General features: G+C 52.7%; 1 protein-coding gene across 6 annotated transcripts in view; it reads right to left on the reverse strand.

The window, feature by feature from the left end:
- The window catches only part of SLC43A2 (solute carrier family 43 member 2), a 40,607-nt gene extending 22,278 nt beyond the window's left edge, over positions 1-18,329 (reverse strand). Inside the window, exons 1-5 of one of the 6 annotated variants that reach the window (XM_069603059.1) lie at positions 17,666-18,329; positions 16,095-16,312; positions 7,697-7,904; positions 5,882-5,937; positions 4,700-4,776 (exon numbers count right to left, since the gene is read on the reverse strand). In XM_069603059.1, coding sequence (XP_069459160.1) covers positions 4,700-4,776; positions 5,882-5,937; positions 7,697-7,904; positions 16,095-16,254 — 501 coding nt within the window. In that variant the 5' untranslated portion in view covers positions 16,255-16,312; positions 17,666-18,329. Of the gene's footprint in view, positions 1-4,699; positions 4,777-5,881; positions 5,938-7,696; positions 7,905-15,316; positions 15,617-16,094; positions 16,313-17,124; positions 17,285-17,665 lie in introns of those variants that run through there. The other 5 variants (XM_069603057.1, XM_069603060.1, XM_069603062.1 and 2 more) reach the window with 5 other exon arrangements.
- Between the last annotated feature and the right edge of the window lie 357 nt (positions 18,330-18,686).

The following is an 18,686-nucleotide window of genomic DNA, read 5'->3' on the forward strand; positions in this document are numbered from 1 at the left end:
GGGAGATCCAAACAGAGTGCCATTGTGCTGCTGGTCTGGCACCTCCGGGAGCTGATCCTAACGGTTCTGCTTTTTAAAAGGTTTGGGCTGTGTCAGGACTAGATTTGGCTCTGCTCAGCAGAAGCCCCCACGGCCCAAGAGCATGGCCCAAGAGCCGCAGCCTGCCCTCACTGACCTGCTTCTCAGTCCCCTTTCGAGGCCTGATCTAGAAAGGCTCCTTATCTGAAGCCTTGCGGGACAGAGGACCGCCCAAGGACGTCCCTCGGGCCAGGGCACAGAGGAGGAAGCCGACGGCATGGAAACTGCTTGAGGAGGAGGGTCACATAACTAGAAGGGAGAGGGTCAGCTGGGGCTGGGGGTGAGCCCCTGACTCTGACAGGAAATCATGATTGAGCAGCTTCTTGTGCTTCTAGACCTAAGGTTATCAGACTTTTTCTGCCAAGGGCCAGAGAAATTCTAGGTTTTGCAGGCCATGTGGTCTCCATGCAGTGAGACTCTCACTGTCATTCACTCCGCTGTCATTAGCACAAAAGAATCAAGTAGGAGCGGTTCTGTGCCGATAAAACTGTGTTCACGGCAACCTGCAGTGGTCTGGATGTGACCTGGAGGCAGCCGTCTGCTGACCTCTGCTCTAGACCCAAGAATGGGAGCCTTAGAGGGACAAGCCACCAGGCTATCTTAAAACAGATGCCTGCTAACGAAATGCTCCAGGTGATGATCAGACGGTTTTCTTGTCTGGTCACCGTCTGGCCTAAGCAGCCTTCACCTCCCTGTGGGAGAGCAAGGAGTTAAGAGAAACACTCCTGCTACAGTGCGTTCAGCTTCGCACAGACCTACTAGGAGCGGAGGAAAGCAACAGACCCCAAAAAACGCACCTGCCCAGGCACACAACGTGCAGTTTGCTTTCGGAGAATTTCAAAGGAATGCCCAGCCTTCCGGAAGCTTATTCGTGGACCACATAGGGACCTAAAAAACTTAGGGTAAGACCACTGTTCACTCAGATAGAGAACTATTTTTTGTGTGTGTATGAAAGAGGGCTTACAAAACACAATTAAAGAAAAAAGAGAGAGAAAGAAACAACCCTAGAAAAATAGACAAAAGACACAAAGAAGCAATCCCAGAAGAAATACAAATTATCATCAAAAAGAGGTGGAAAGATACTCCATCTCACTAACAATTAAAGAAATTTTAAATTGTAACGTATTATTTTTCACCAGATTGGATTGGCTAATGTTTACAAGAATCTGGACAGGGTGTTGGAAGGGGTGTGGAAGAAAACTTCTCAGATATGGTGGAAGGCCAGCATCTGTGTATACCCTTTTGGGAAGACCATTTGACAGTCTACATTAAAATTTAAAACATGCTGATCCTGGGGCCTGGCAATCCTACTTCCAGGAATTTATTTTATAGAAACACACATACAGAGATGTTCACTTCGGCAGAATCATAAATCAGAAAAATTGGAAACTAACCCAAAAGTACATTAGCAGGAAACTGGTTAAATAAATCATGGCAATCTATATTAGAGAATCACATGGAACTGTCTAATAATGAGATCAATCTCTAGAGTTTAAAATAATAAGGTAGATTTCTAAGGACAGGCAGGAAAACATAAGAGATACACTGTCAAGTGAAAAAGGCAAGTTGTAACAGAGTTTCTTTTGAAAAGAACTTTAGTATACTTAGATTCCTTTTTTAATATAAAGAGCTACATTCTAAACTGATAAAGTTAGACTTACAAGATCTTACAGTTCACATTGTACATTTCTCAAATAGTTTACTTTTTAAAATCAAACCATTTTGTTTTATAATCATTAAGAAGAAAAGAAAACGAAAAGAATTCTTATGACCCTCCTAGCCACCCCGAAAGGATTTGTGGACCACAACTATGATCTCATTTTGAAGACTTCCCTAAAGGGGATTCATGGTGAGGGGGTCTTTAATCTGTGTTAGGCTTATAACAATAGACCGTCTTTCTGTATTTCAGAGCATATACTCAAGTTCAAGGACCATCTCTTTCTTTTATCCTGAAATTCAGAACTGCCATGACATAGACACAGTGTGGCTCAAATAATGGGGGTGATGGCAGATTTTCATTTTTCATTTTGATGGAAAAGTTGGTCATGTTTACGCTGTCAAAGAACAAACAGAACTGGGCTCCCGCTTCACAGCAGACACAGCTGAATGGAATCGGTGCGTTTGACAGTTCTAACATACTTTGTATAGCTTCAACATGTGTCTTACCCCAGGAATTTGAGAGGGAGGGAGATACACCCATTCAAAAAAAAGCTATCTGGTCGGGACTTCCCTAGTGGTCCAATGGCTAACACTCCTTGCTCCCAAAGCAGGGGGCCTGGGTTTGACTCCTGGTCAGGGAACGACATCCCATATTCTGCAACAAAGACCTGGTGCCGCCAAAGAAATAAACCATCTACCTGATTAAAAAAATAAATAAAAATAAAAATGCACAAAAGAGTACAAAGTCAGTCTCCTTCACACTACCAGGGCAAGGCAACCAGAGACCCTGGGTATTTGAGTCCCCCACTCTGGAGCACACCATGTGTGCGGTCCTGGGCAGTAGTGCCTCTCTCAGCCTAACACAGACTCCACAGACTGCTCCATTTCCACGGATGCAGGCCCTGGTAGCTCACCCTTCCCGCCAGGATAAAGTTAATAAATTGAGAAAGCACAGGAAGGCTGAGAAGAGGAATCGGGCCCAACTGGGCCTCTGGCTCACAGCCTGCAGGCTAGGGGTCACAGGAATGTCAGCACCTCTTCAAGTTCCTTAGGAGAAGACCAGCAAGGCTCCAGGGCTCCCTCAGAGCTAAACGAGGGCCCTTCAGCAGCCTGATGCCTGACTCATTAGTGGAAAGAGAAAGCAGAGACCAGTGCACTGCAAATAAACAGGGCTGGGAGGCACTGTGTCACTCAAAACCTTCTTGAGGGGAAACTAAGGCAGGAGAGACTTTCCTGTTGGACAGAGAAATCCCTTGGGAAGCTTCACTTCTCTCTTCTTTCCCAATGGCCAGCTCTGAAAGGCACACCTGCCTGGCCAGGTGAACCGGCAGATAACTGCCTTCTCCCTTCTGGGGAAAGATTCTTTTGGCTTTTTTTGGACTTTGTTTCAACCTAGATCTTCATGCAGTCTCATTCACTTCCAAAAGAAGCCCATTCTACGGTGTTCTGGGGCTCCCGTAAGAGAGCGCTCAGCATCCCAAGAAAGGATCTCCCTCCCTTGGGAGAAGGGCTCCCTGCACCCTGGCATTTAGAAAACCAAGCAGGGCTTCGCTGGAGGCTCAGGAGTAAAGAATCTGCCTGCCAATGCAGGAGACACAGGTTCGACCCCTGACCCGGGAAGATTCCCACATGTGACTGGGCCTGTGTGCCACAACTATTGAGCCTGTGCTTAGAGCCCCGGGGGCTGCAACTAGAGTCCACGTGCCACAGTTACTGAAGCCTCTGCAACAGGAGAAACCGCCGCAATGAGAACCCCAAGCACCGCAGCTAGAGAGTAGCCCTGGCTCGCCTCAACTACAGAAAAGTCCGAGTGGCAGTGAAGACCCAGCATAGCCAAAAATAAAAAAATAAATAAAAATTATTTTTAAAAAAGAAAGAAAGAAAACCAAGCAGAGGGGCAGGCTCTGTGATTCTCCAGAGTTTTTCATTCAGTTCTAAACAAAGCAACAGTTAGGGGCAGGGTGATTCCAAGAGAGGTCTGTTTTTAGGTTTCACTGTTGGCCAGAGCTGCCATAGAAAATAAGAGAAAAGAGAGTAGGTGGCAGGTTATTTTTCTTCCACACAGCTACTAAGCTGGCTTCCCTGGCGCCTGAGTCAAGGTCAGGAGGCAGGAGATAGGCTGCTCTGAGACTGACTCTGCTGCAGGACTTCCCCAGCTTGGGAGCCGCAAATAGGCTTTGCTGCCACAACTTCACCAACAACAACCTTTACTGCTTCGGATAGTCCAGCACATGCAGGTGAATGGAAGGCAAGCAAATTAGAGTCAATAAAAGCTGCCTCAGATTTGCAAAAAGGTGACTGAACTAGAAAGTGAAAGTGTTAGTTGCCCAGTCATGTCCATCTCTTTGTGACCCTGTGGACTACAGCCCACCAGGCTCCTCTGTCCTTGGGGATTCTCCAGGCAAGAACACTGGAGTGCGTTGCCATGCTCTTCTCCAGGGAATCTTCTCAACCCTGGGATCGAAACCAGGTCTCCTGCATTGCAGGCAGATTCTTTACCATCTGAGCCATAAAGGGATGTCTATAGCTGCTAAGTCACTTCAGTCGTGTCCAACTCTGTGCGACCCCATAAACCGCAGCCCACCAGGCTCCTCTGTCCCTGGGATTCTCCAGGCAAGAATACTGGAGTGGGTTGCCATTTCCTTCTCCAATTCATGAAAGTGAAGTCACTCAGTCGTGCCTGACTTAGCAACCCCATGGACTGCAGCCTACCAGGCTCCTCCATCCATGGGATTTTCCAGGCAAGAGTACTGGAGTGGGGTGCCATTGCCTTCTCTGATGTCTATAGAGATCTTCTCAAAAAAAACTAGTACTGGGCCTTTTCTGACAGTGCAGTGGCTGAGACTCCATGCTGCCAGTGCAGGGGGCCTGGTTTCCATCCCTGGTCAGGAAACTAGATCCCACATGCCACAACTAAGACCCAGCAGAGCCAAATAAATATATGTTTTTTAATGGTACTTACTGTTAATGAGGTAAAAGTCATGCACATCCCACCAAAGCCATTCAGAGCCAGGGCGATGAAGATGAGCACAGAGAGGGCTGGAAGGAAACAGAAGGCTGGTAAGAGGGGAACCACGACTGAGCTTCAGGGAGGCTGGGGCCTGACCCACTGCTGACGAGGAGCTTGCTTTGAGCAATTGCTGCTAGTGATGACAGGTCATCAGGCATTAGTGCCGGACACCTGGGGAGCTGGCCCAGCCTCTGCCTCATCCTCCTCTTCACTATTTTATGGAGTTTGGGCTTTTGCAAAAGGTGTATCCTCGTCCCCCTTTCTTCACTAACCTTACCCACAAGTGGTGGTTTAGTTGCTAAGTCGTGTCTGACTCTTGCGACCCCATAGACTGTAGCCTGCCAGGCTCCTCTGTCCATGGTATTTCCCAGACGAGAATACTGGAGTTGGTTGCCATTTCCTTCTCCAGGAGATCTTCCCGACCCAGAAATCAAACCCAGGTCTCCTGCATTGCAGGAAGATTCTTTACCAACTGAGCTACAAGGGAAGCCCTTTACCCACAAGGGAGAGGTCTAAAAAAGCTGTTCGCTGAAATAAAAAATACAGGTACCCCTCAATTAGGAGAGGCGCCTGGATAGAGTCTAGTGAAACACGGGAGTCCCTCGGTGGTTAAGACTCTGCACTCCCAATGCAGGAGGTGCGATCCCAGGTCAGGGAACTAAGATCCTACATGTCGTGCAGTGGAGCCAAAAAAACCCCAAGATTTTGGTGAAAGTCAAGCCCTATTTTGGTGTTTGTTCCAAAAGTCCTTGAAGCATCAGCTCCACCTGAGCAGAGTTAGGGACCAGGTGGCTTCTGAGCCATCCTAAAGTGCAGGCCTGGGCTGCTCCAAGCAGTTCAGCTCATGACCTCTGCACATACTCCTGCAGCTGGCCTGTTCTCAAGCTGGCATCAGTGAGTCCATCAGGGACTGGCCTGGCTCAGCAATGAGATGAGCTTCTCTCATTTGTTTGGGGCCATTTGCTTATCCACCCACCATCTGAATTAAGTCAGTGGGTAAAGGTCTAACAAGTGTCCTAACTCAAGTAGTGAGCACAGGCCTGGCCCAGCTTCCTAGAGTAGGTGGGCCTTCGAGCACCTCTGGGTGCTGTCTCCCCAAGCCCTGACAAAAGGGTAGAGGAAAAGCATACTCACAGTTTGGGTTACTTGCTCCATACGCAATCAGCAAGCAGGAGACAGCAAAGCAGGCACTAAAAAGAAAGAGAAATAGTACAGTACTGGTTATCATCATTATTGTTAATATTGTTTATATGGAGGTATTTGCTACATGTCAAGATGCTTTCAGAAAATTTACATACATTCTTTTGTTCAACAGTTCTAAGGAGCATAATTGGCTCTATTTTACGTATGAGAAAAATAAGACTCAAAATAACAAAAATAAAACAACAAGGTCCTACTGTATAGGACATGGAATTATATTCAATATACTGGGACAAACCATAATGGAAAATAATACAGAAAAGAATGTACACATATAAACAGACAACTGAATCACTTTGCTGTATAGTAGAAATTAATAAACACTGTAAATCAAGTACATTTCAATAAAATAGATTTTTTTAAAAAAGCACACAAACACAGGTATTCAAATACCTAAAAATACATAGATAACAAACCCAACATAGAAACAAAAATGAAATTCTCCAGTGTCCTAGCTAGCAGGTGGCTAAGCTGGAATTCAAGCCCCAAAGCCAGACCCAGTAAACACCCCACTGCACTGCCCGCTCCATTCCCGACTGGACAGAGCCAAGGCTGTGAAGCGAGAAAGGACACAACCCATCCCCGAGGCTCCTGTGTCTGCTCAGCCAGGGGACAGAAAGAACCCCACGGGGCAAGGGGTGATGAGTGGCAGCTTTCAAATCCCCTCTACTTGGCTCTGAGCTGGGGACCAAGCCTTCGTAAGCTCCAAAGAATGAATGACACTGATCTTCCCGGCTGATTCCCTTCAGGGCCACGGGCCTTGCTCATGGCCAACCACTGCCCTGCACAATGCTCATTCCCAGTGGGACTGGCTTGGGGAGGACCCTGGCCAGACAGGGCCAGCTGCTTGGCAGACTCACCCTGAGACTGGTAGACTGGAGTTTTATAGCCTAGGAACACACCCTAGGAGGCGCATAAGATGACCCACTAAGGTGCCTGGGGTAGGGAAATACTGTTTTACAATTTTAGAAATTTTATAATTTTCCATTTTGTAATTTAAAATCTCAGCCATTTTCTCTCTTTTGTATATGTATCATAGGGCACATAAAATACTATATGAGATGGTGGATGTTCCCTAAGCTCCCTGTGGGATTCATTTCATGACGTATATAAACATGACCATTATGCTATACCTCAGTCCTACACAGGGCTGTACATCAATTAATCTCAATAAAGATGGAAGAAAAGAATAAAGCACATTAAACATTAAGAATGACATATGTAGAGGCCTGTGTGCTTAGTCATCCAGTCGTGTCCAACTCTTTGCGACCCCATGGACTGTAGTCCGCCAGGCCCCTCCACCTGTGGGATTCTCCAGGCAAGAATACTGGAGTGGGTTGCATTCCCTTCTCCAAGGGATCTTCCCGACCCCTGGATCAAAGCCTGGTCTCTCGTACTGCAGGTGGATTCTTTACCATCTGAGCCACCAGAGAAGCCCGAAAAATGTGTAGATTATTGACAATTCCATGTGCTTATATTAGCGGTATGTGTTCAAAATCTTTTTTTCTCACAGAGATGGAAGATGAAAAAGACTAGAAGTCATAATGACAAGCAGGTCCTCCCAGGCAGGCCTGTGACTTTTCTACGCAGATCAGAATAACCCAAGATCACAGCAGACCCATCCCAGGTGGGCATTCAGGGAGCGCCACAGTGCACCTGACAGCAGATACCAGGATCCCCTACAGTGGGGAATCGTGGCCCAGGGTCCCCTCTGCCCACCCTGCCCACCTGCCTCCCCCCAGAACTGACCTGCCCAGCAGCCTGAGCTTCCTCGGGCCATACTTGTCCATGACGATGCCCAGGGGCAGGGTGATGGCACTGAGCAGGAAGGAGCCCACGGTGAAGGCCAAGTTTAGCATCTCATCCTGGGCCTTGCAGCTGAGCCAGCCATTCATCCGGCTCACCTCCTCATGCTCCAGCTCTGCCGTGGCCCCCACTGTGACGTTGGTGACATTCTCTGTGTGTAGAGGGAGGGGAACCTGATCACAGGGTCAGGGCAGGGATCTCCGAAGACCAGAGGGGCAGTTGCCCATCCAGAGTCAGCCCACTGAGAAGGCCAGGGCTAGCTCTGGGCCCCTTCAGAGCTCTGAATATCCCCAGCAGGCTGGGATGTCCATATGGCCAAAGCTCCCTGGAGTGATAATACAGAGATTCGTAACTTTTCTGTTTTTGGAGAGGGGAGTCACCTTCCCTTTGAAGAATCCAATAAAGTGCGTGCCACGCTTGCTCCTTAGAAAAGTCTCAGGGGCTTCTTGCGTCTTTGCAGCACCCACAAGCCCCAGGTTGGGATTCCCATTTATTTATTCGGCTGCACCAGGTCTTTGTAGCGGCATGTGGATCTATTTCCCTGATCAAGGATCAAACCTGGGCCCCCTGAATCGAGACCTCAGACTCTTAGCCACTGGACCACCAGGGAAGTCCCAGGATTCCAACTCTAGGGTAAGCGACACCTAGAATAGCAGGCTTTGGGATCCAGCCTGGGCTGTGGGTCCCCCATCTGGCTAGAACTTAGCTGCAGCTCTGTCCATGGCAGCAGTCTGTGGCCAGCATACAGGGGGGCGACCCTAGACCACTTGGGAAGGACAAGCTGCTGGGCTCAGCTGCTGTGAGTCAATCGAGGGGAAGGGTGAGTGGGCTTCCTTTAATGCCTAATACATCAGGTTTCTCAAACACATATTCCCTGTGCTAAATTCTCTCTCATGTTCTCACAGCATCAACTACTACATATACTGAGTCACGGAACCCCCTTGGGAAGGGTTTTTTGTTTAAAAAGAGTGCCAAATAACTTGCTTTCACTTGTTGAAGGGCACCTGTCTTCTTTTTCTCACTGGGGTCACGATGTCACCGTCTCTGGTGGCCACACCTATGCCATAATCCTAGTCCTTAATGATCCTCTCCAAAGTCCACCCAGCCCCTAGACAGCAAAAAGAGGGAAGGGAAAAGTGCTGCGGCAGCGAGGGGCGGGAGGGTGGAGGACGGGCTGGCACGCAGTGGGGAACGCGCTCTGTTCCTCTCGGGACTGCTAGTTAAGAGATGCTGACTAATCCTGCAGGGAGAGGAGCAGCCTCTGATTAGACGTGAGGAGGTCACGCTGGGAGACTCAAGGAAATACCTCTCAGCAGATAAGTGCTGTCTCCTGCACGCAGCCCTCTGGCGCCAGGGCCGTAAAGCTGAGGTCGGCAAGGCCTGCCTGGGCCTCTCTTGGGGGGGGTGAGCCAAGGTCACAGAAGAAGATGCACGTTGGGTGAATCACGTTCTGTGCCACCTCTGACCAACAGGTCCTGGTGAGGAGCACATTGAGGGTGGGGGTGTTGGGATCTGGGTTCCAATTCTGGTTTCTCTACTTGCTATTTTATCACCTGGGAGAAGTGACTGCCTCTCTATCTCAGTTTCTTTATCTGTAAAATGGGCATAAGGTAATAAATATATCTATCTCTCTAGAATTTGGGGTAAAAGGGAAAATCCAGATATTTAGAGCTCACAAAGGCATAGGAAGTGCTCATAACCAATAGCTAAAAGTTATTACTATTATTAGAACCTTACTAGGTGGTGCCAGTGGTAAAGAACCCACCTGCCAACGCATGAGACATAAGACATGGGTTCAATCCTGGATTGGGAAGATTCCTAGGAGGAGGGCATGGCAACCCGCTCCGGTGTTCTTGCCTGGAGAATTCCATGGACAGAGGAGCCTGGCGGGCTACAGTCCATGGGGTCGCAGAGAGTCAGACATGACTGAAGCAACTTAGTATGCATGTGTTATTATTATTGTTACTACTACTACTCTGATGGGAGACTTGGAACGGGGATAATGATGCAACTGGCAGGTAGCAGAGCCGGATGCTGTAACTGGAAGCAGAGTTCCGTAACTGGTCATTAATCCATAGCATGAATTCATACCTGGCCTCCCACTGGGCTAGGACAGGGACTGTGTTCCAGCCACCCATGTCCCCAGCACCTCCCCTTGGTCCTGGCGCACAGTCGCTGTTTGCTGAATGAATGCAACAGTGGCGTCAGATCACCTTGACCAAAAGGATCCAGAAAGAAGAAATGAAACAGGATGCATGGCACCAACTTGAAGCCAGAGGGGACTGAAGGAGATCACAGCCACAGTGTCAGCCCCTGAAGCCACAGAGGCAAAACCTAACAAGCCAGATTTCCATTCCCCTCATCTCTGCCACCTTATCCCGGCTTCCCAGAAGATGTCCGCACCACACTGGCAGCCAAAACGCATGACAAACAGGGTCAGCTGAGCCCAGGAGGTTCCAGCTCAGGGCCAGCGGGCCGGAGCTGCCTGTTCACGGCGGGGCCACTCCTGGAAGAGCAGAGCTGCTTCACAGGTCGGCACTGGTTTCGGGTGTCAGCTCTGCTAGCAGCAACAGGACCTGAATGTGAAGCAGGAGGGACCAGGCAAAGCAACGGTCACCTCCGGGCTGGTGTGCAGGTGTGAGCAAACCAGCGCAGGTGCAACAGAGTGGATGGAGTAGGCAGGGACAGCTGCGGGTCCCGGGTCGCTGGCTTGTGAGACCTAACTGTGGCCATGCAGGGTCTGGGGCGCAACAGAGAACACAAAATCACTTAGGGCTGGCAGTGCTGCGGGGTCGGCTGCTCCAAGCAGGGAGCCGCGACTGAATGGGGAGGGAGGGAGGCACTGTCTCTGATCAGACGCACCGGGGGCCCTGCTTCTGTCGTCCCCAGAGCTGGACCTAAAACCACGGCTGTACTTCTCAAGAGAGGGAAGATGAAATCCCAAGGCAACATGTATACTCAAGGCAGACACCCTGGTTCGCTCTTAGTTGAAGGTGGGGACAAAAAAACATCTTGAATTGTTTAGCTATCTGGTCACCTGTAACTAGACAGGAGGGGCTCCAGGAGAGAGAAGGCAGAGTGGAGGGAAGGGAATCTGTCCCTCCCATCTTTCACCCTAGGGCCACTGCAACAGAGCAGGACCCTTACACGTTGGGCCACCAGCCTTCTCTTAAATCTCTGCCAACGGGGCCACCTGGCTGTCTGTCCTCCTAGCTCCGGGCAGTGATGTCCAGAGACAGATGAGCCGGGGGTGGGGAGGCCTGAGTGGCCTCTCACTGGCCCAGGGAGCAACGTGAGAGTGCCCCTTGCCCCAGACGGAACTCAACCTTCTGTGAGCCCAAAGCTTTGTTGGCAGTAAACAGCCCACACGAATAATCACAGATCCAGCAGATGCCCAAACACAGTCACACCCAGGCTGCTTCTCTCGCTCTGCTCCCACCTGGGCCACTGTGGGCCCGAGAGACACAAAACAGATAAGCGCCCAGGAAGTGCCGAGCCTCTGGGGTGCCCCTCTGCTCCCAGCCTAGAGCTCAGCCCTCACCCAGCCCAGCCTGCTCTGGGCCTCACCTGCACCTGTTTATCACAGATGCAGCCAGAGTGGCCCAGCCTAACTGGGGAGGGTGAACCAAGAAGAAACAGGCAAGGAACTGGTGTGTCCAGAGTGTGCAGGGAACGAGCGTGAGGCTCCTTAGGAGGAGACCCAGGGCAGGGAGCAGGGAACAATGCCTGCTCTGTTTGGCCCCACTCACAGAACCCGGCACTCAGAACCCTTAGCGAGAGAGCAGGGGAGAAAAGAAGGTGCCATGACCCCACTCAGACTCCCCTAACCACCCTGGATCAAGGAGGGGGGTCCCCCTACCCTAGGGCAACAAGCCAGAACAGCTGACCAGACAAGGCTTCTTGAGGAGCAAGGGGCACCGGGCTGGAGGCCCCTCTAAACTTGAGTAGCCCCCTGCCCCACCCACCCAATACTGGCCCCTGGACTTCCCCGCTGATGGTCACTGCCCCAGGACCTCCTGTCTCTCTCAAATCCTTAGTCTATCCGGCAACAGGAAGCAGCATCTCCGTCTGGCAGGGGGTATGTAGGCAAGAGGTCAGCCTCACACACAGCAAGCCCGAGGCAGGACACAATCAGAGGACCGCGCTGGCCAGGCCAGGGTCTGGTCCCCTGGTTGTGGTCACAGAGGGCCGGTGTGCGCTGGCCGCTGTGTTCCACGCTAGCGATTCCTGTGTCACTGAGCACCTCCCTCTCCACCCACTAGTTCACATCTGGCCATCTGGGGTATCCAAACAGGTACCTGGGGCCTCACAGACGGTACCTGGGGAAGCCAGACTTGAGTCTAGGCGGCTGGACCTCAAAGCTCCTCCTAACCTTCAGGCTGTACTGATGCTGTACCACCTGGGTCAGAGGCAGTTCAGAGAGAAAATGCTGAGAGAATAAAAGACACATAAGGCTGACAGTGTCAGGGATCATGCCAGGTGGCCCTTCATGTCACCTAGCGAGAACGGGAACCTCCCCCGAGATGCTCCCACGAGGTCCCCGAAAGCCAACCAAGCTGGACAGGACCTTCATGGGATGCCAAGAAGGCAGGTGGGGGCGGGAGGCTGTGGAGGAGGAAAATTAGGTCACGGGAAGGAGGAAGGCGGTTGGTGGGGAAGGCCGAGGGCATCAGCTCCTCTGTGACACATCCTGAGGCTGGAGGCCCTGCAGGCCTCTCACCCCGGGTACAGAATTTAAAAAAACAACATCTAAAATAAACTAAGGTTGCAGGGAGTGGGGAGTGAAAAAAGGCCTATTCACAGCAATAAAAGTGAAAGGACGGGTTTTCCAAAGGTACCACCAGTGACGTCTGAGACACACCACCGGTGGAAGAGACATAAAATTGGAGGGCCGTGAAGCAGTGGGGACTGTCTCATGTCCACTTCTTCAGCTTCAGCCCAGTCTGGTGGGGACCAGGCCTGGCCCTGCCCTCTCACAGTCCCAGGGACCAGCTTCCTGCTTTGTTTCAGTGAAGGGTACAGCCCCTGGTCACCGAAACGGAGTCACTGAGGAGGTCAAGAGCACAGAGCTGGGGGCTGCCTTGGGGTCCATGGCTGGGCTGGACCGTCGCTTCCTCATGCAGAAGCCACGTCTCCCATCTCCAGAGCCGCCCCCCACCCCGCCATGATCCCACCCAGCGCCCGGCATGTGGCAAACCCTCAGTAATTCCTAAGAGGCTAATAGGTGAATCTGACCGTCTCTTCTGCCTCAGGAGCTTCTTCCTAGCTTGAAAAGGAGATCCAGTCTCCCCAGGGCCCTGCAGGCGCCTTCCCATCTCTCCAGCCATCATCTGCCCTTCTGTCCTTTCCCTCCTCTCTCTCAGCACACAGCCTGCTGCAGGGGCTCACTGCCTGTCTTCTTCTGACCCACTCCTTCTGGCCCTCCACGCTTCTGCCTAAGCATCAGAGAGCCCCCCACCCAAGCTGAACCAGATCCCCATGGCTGCTCTCCCCGCCCCACCTCGGCACACTGCTCTCTGTTGGGGTCTGACCACCGTGTGGGATCCGGTAGGTCCCTGTGGTAACTCTTTGATGCTGGCTGACTGCAGACCGCCTGAGGGCCTGGATTACTCTGCGCCCAGCACAGCATCTCAGAAAATGTTTCCTGAGGGTGTGGGTCAGATAAAAGAGATTAAACATCCACAGGGAGCACCAGCCCCCTTAGCTGAGGGAAAAATGAAGAAACAGGTTGGGTGGGGGGTGGGGCTGGTGACAGCGGCCATCCAGAGGCCAAAAGGACACAGGTCTGGGAAAGCCGGGGCTGGGAACCCAGCTGGTCTCCTGCCCACACCAGGGGGCTGGGGAGGCAAAGCCAAGTGCCAGCCCAGGTCCCCAGCCCCTGTCATCCACCCTGACCATTGGGTGGACAGGGATTAAAGAGCTGAGGGGAAACGGAAAACCCAGCTCTTTGTTTCTTTGTCCCACCTCGCCACGCTGGAACCCGACACTGTGTCTGTGACCGGATCCTGGCTGGAGTCCCGAGCAAGAGTTCTGAGGACCTTTCAACAGGTTCAGGCAAATTTTCCAAACCAAAGCATGGGTCCTAAAAGCCACAAAACGCTGACAAATTTGCATCTCAATCAGCTGTAGACTGGTCAGCTTTTCACAAGCCTCATTCAATAAATATAAAAAACAGCCAAACTGTTTCTCTGCAATTCAGCTGTCCCCCAAGTATGACAATATTAGGCTTAAGCAGAAATCTTGATCCTCAAATCCTCCAGGTACTCCCAGCCAGGCCAGACCCGGGGATGCCAGGCCCTGCAAGGCAACAGGCTGCTCAGACTTCCAGAAACAAGGAGGCCAAAAAGAGATAAGCCCTGTGGAATCAGCAAGCCTGCCCGCCACGGATGCTGGGTCAGCGGGTTTGCCAGATAGTCAGAAAAACCAAAATCAGAGGCAGGAACAAAAGGCACAGGATAAGAAGTTGATGTTCAACCCACAATCCTGACCCTTCACCTTCACTTGATTTACAGGAGGGACCAGGCAAGCCTCAAAAGGGCTTAAACACCAACTCAGCACTGCTCTTGGCACAATCGCTGGGACTCCTCCCACTTCAATGAAGGAAGCAGCCAAGGCTGAGGCAGGAATGAAGTGACCAGCCCCGGCGCTGCCAAGACCATAAAATAAATTAAATCAGTGGGCAACGTGGGGGGAAAATAAACGACCCTAGAATCTGACCTTCTGACACCTCAGTAGGACAAAAAAAAAAAAAAAAAATTGACCACCTCAGTCCTCCAGTCTGGATGAGATGCTAAAAGCTTCATCTGGAGATGATGGGGTTTTTTTCTGTTCTTTAACCCCTCTATGCAGCCAGAAGGAAGTTGTCAGAGGCAAGTAGGAAGGGTCATGATCCACAAGAGAGGAGAGGAGGTGCCAAATGCTCCAACCTGTTCCCTTCCAGTCATTAATTTCCTAACATCTCTCGGGCAAAGCAGAAAGCTTGTTCAAGGAACAAGGTCTGAGTGACTCTCCCGTCTCCCAAGGTTTCTTGCTGATGTGGGGAAAGGTCTGCCAAGAACCCTTAGGCTATTAGGAAATATTCCTGAGTGGCTAAAGGCTAAAGGTCATAGACGATATACTCTCTGCCCTCTCTCAGGCAGTCTCAGCACCTCCTCCCTTTCTCCTGCCTTTAACCTCTTCCCGCTGAAGCTTTCCTAGTAGCTGGAATGCTCAGCAACCTCCCGGGAAGACCAGAGTAGGAAAACAAGGATTCTACACCGGCTTACATGCAGCATGAGCCAGTCCAAAGCTTTCTCTTCCCTCAAAGTTAGCAGTCTTGGGAGGAAAAAAATGGCAAGCTGGTGGTGTGATGCAGGAGGTCAGACTTGGGTTATTTCCATCCAAGGGAATTGAGGCGGGGGCTGGCTGTCAAAGGTACTGGGGAGAGACGCTACTCACTTCAACCATTAGGAAGTGACAGAGGACAGAAGAAAACATTTATTATCAAGGTTGCTGAAGAAGGGGGATAGAAGTGTAGAGAGTGAGAGCCACTTGGGTCCCACCCTTAGGCTGAGTCCCACTGACCTTCAGCAATCAGAATCCTCAAACAAGGTAATCGGGTGTGACCACGGGGGTGGGGGGCGAGATTTCTTGTAGACAGGTATCCTCAGCTTTCATTCAGTTACACCAACGTGTGGCAAAGAGAGAGGACAGCCCTAGTGTCATTTCCAGAAATACCCCCTTCCCCTCCCCCTCACAGGGGAAGAAGGCCACTGAGATGTTCTCACAGCCTGTGGGAGGAAATGTCCTTTGGAAAATTAGAAAGCAGCAAAAATAGAAAAGAAATTGTATCCGACAAGCCCTTTAGAGACTCAAGGCCTGACTGAAAACCATCTAGATTCTAAATGAACCTTTCACAGGGTGGAGGCCAAGCCACTTCCTCTCTCTTGCTGCACCCCAGCCACTGAGTCAGGAGTTCCTCTTTCTTACAGTCAGACAGCAACATGTTTACTGCAAGGCAAGTGATGTGCCAGGCACTGGGAGGAGAGGAGTCCAGTCATGTTCCCGGGTGGTGGAAAGAACACCCTGGACTTGGGGGTTCTGGATCTATGACAGTCTCCAGCTGTGAGGCCTCATGCAAGTCAGAAGATCTGTCTGAGCCTCAATGTCTTCAGCCAAAAAAACAGGGACGATGATCTGTACCCAGCAGAGCTGGAGGGGGGAGGAGGTTTAAACAGGCCGTCTGCTAACGAGGAGGAGTTGCGCAGTGAGGTGGTCTTGCTGGTTGGGTATACACCGCCCTCCGTCCCCTCCCAAAGCCCCCATTCCCGGAACGACCCCCCAGCCAGGGTATCCGTCTCACCTGGCTCAGTACACAGGTAGGAGTAAAAGCCCTCCGACTTGAGCATGATGAGCAGAGAGCCCCAGCCCAGGAGGACTGCCGAGAAGAGGAGGTTTTCCACCACGGCGGTGCAGGCCATCCACCAGCGGCGCCGATGGGCAGTGGCCAGGGTGGGCGCCATGGCGAGGCGAGGCGCGGCGAGGCGCGGCGACCCGGCTCCGGCTCCTCTCTGCAGCCACCTGCGCGCGTACCTCGGCGTCAGCGCCCGGCCCTATTCAGCCTGGGCGGCCAACCCGGGCCGCTGCCGCAGCGCGCGCAGCTTGTCACCCCCTCCGCAGCGCGGGAGGCAAGTGCGCGCAGCAAGGAAGCCCCAGCCCTGCCTCGGCCCTGGGCCACCCTCTCCGCCGCTGGCTCATTCGCCAGCCTGCAGCTCCGGGAGAAGCCGCCCGGGCCAGACAGGGAGACTTCTCTCTCAGCTCACTCGGAGGGAAACTGAGGCATAGAAACACGAAGGGACAAACGCGTGCTCAGGGACGTGGAACTAATGCAGGCTCCCAGCAGAATTGACGCAGCTTGGGAGCTGTCAGGAGAGGCAGCCGGAGGTTCGGATACCTGGGCAGGGGCACACCTTACGGCTGCCACTCCCCAGGACCCCCACCAGAGCCCGCCCGCCCGCACGCACTGGAGACCCTTCCCCAGACCTGGCTCCCTTAACCACAAGATCAGCGCACGGAGCTCCGGAACGGCCCGCCCGCGGCCCGCTTATTGGCCTGACGGCACAGGAACTGCCACGCCATTGGTCGCTGTCTAGGTCGCTAGGCGCTGCGGCCACGCGAGCCCCGCATGGGCGAGGCGAAGCCGGTTCAAACCGGCGGCGCCAGCCTCCCGCGCGACCCCCGTCTAGGGCCGTTTCCTCGGCAATTGGCTCGTTTCTATGGAAGCGAACCCTGCTCCTCCATCCCCTAGCTCTCTCCTGGACCTCTTCCCCGGCGGCTACTCATCCATTCAGTCTCTCCTCCCTTATGCACACATCTTCTCCCTACGCCCTTACTCCTGCGCCTTCCTCTCCCCAGCACTCAAGCTCGGGACCCGGGTCCCCAGGATCCAGCTCACCCAGCTCCTACTGGTGTGTATCGGGCCCGGCCGGCGCCTTTTCTGCCCCCCCTTTTATTCCAGCCCTTTTATTCCGACCCCTAGTAGAAAACACTGCCGCACGCTGATTGGCTGAGTCGGGGCTGGAAACAGGCATTAACCAATCGGCAGCCACCCGCCCGCCCCGCGGCGAGCAGAAGCCGGTTCCGGCCGGACTGGGAGACAAACAAGAGAGCTGGGGGGGCAGGGGCTGCGTGTGGCGGTGCTGTAGGTCTGCGGCTTAAAATTGGAGTCACAGTCTGGCCGGGAAGCTCCAGGGGCATTCTCCCATCGCCTCTCCAGAGTCTTACCCGGAAACCCTGTCCCTGGATTGGGTCCTCTGCTCGCTGTTCCGGAGCTCTCGGACTTCCCCCTAACTGCAAGCGGGTCTCCCTCCCGAAGCCCGCATAGCTCCCTGGCTCCGTTTTCCTCCGGCCCGCTTCGTAGTTCCCAGCTCTCACTGTGTGCTGAGCACCACGCCCGATGCTCTGGCTCCGCGTGGGTCGTTCTGCCTCCAGCCACCTCCCCACGCGATGCTGCCATCCTGTCTTCCTTGGGCTTTGTGTCCTGAATCCTCGCTCTCTCGCCTCCAGTACCCCGTCCAAGCGCTGTCTGCACATTCCGGATCCCCGGAGCTCTGTCCAGGCGTGGTGTGCTTCTTCCCTTCTTTCCTGATTCATGACCCGCACTTCTGGGTGTCATCCGTCCGGTCCCTGGAAGGTGTCCCTCGGGGATCTCCACGTGGGAGTCGGGGGTTTTTCTGTCTCCTAAGACGTCAGGTACCCCCTCCAGCCTCTGACCCCCCAGTCCATTCCCACTGCCTGGTGCCACCTCTACTGCCTTACTCCCCTTTCTCCTTCCTGTTAGGGGCTTCTCTGCAAGGTGACGAGGTGGGCAGCGCAAAACTACTAGCAGAAGTCAGGCCTCCGGGAAGACGCGTGGGGTCGGGAGAGCTCTAGGCTCCTGGTCTGATGAGCGACCTGGACAAGCCCCCGCGGAATTGCCAGGGCAGGGGGATGGCGCCTGGGCTCCGGAATTTTAGCTCCAATTGGAGGTTCTCCCCCATCGGAGGCACAACCCGGCGGAGGGCCCTCTTGTCTCCCGCCGATTCAGCTTGGTCTCTCTGACACACTGTGGGAGCTGGTTTGTCACCCCAGGGCTGTGAGAGCTCCAGCAGCCTAGTGCTCCTAGACCCTGAGTCCGAGTGCGCCCCCTGCCGCCATCAACCCGCCGCTGGCAACCTTGCTCAGACCAAGCCTGACACTGCGGTCTTAGAGGATCCTGGCTGGTTGCCTATCTGGTGGACCCACCCTGAAGAATCTCACCCGCTCACTTGACAAACTTCAATCAGTCTTTCCCTCCCTCCCTCCTAGAGCCACCTACTTGAGGGCTGTCTCTCAGGCAGTTGTTCCACACAAATTTCTAAACTGTTTCAAACACACCTGTAAAGTAATTCACTTTCTCCCCCCACGAAAAACTGTA

Source organism: Ovis canadensis, chromosome 11, assembly GCF_042477335.2.
Source record: "Ovis canadensis isolate MfBH-ARS-UI-01 breed Bighorn chromosome 11, ARS-UI_OviCan_v2, whole genome shotgun sequence".
NCBI lineage: Eukaryota > Metazoa > Chordata > Mammalia > Artiodactyla > Bovidae > Ovis > Ovis canadensis.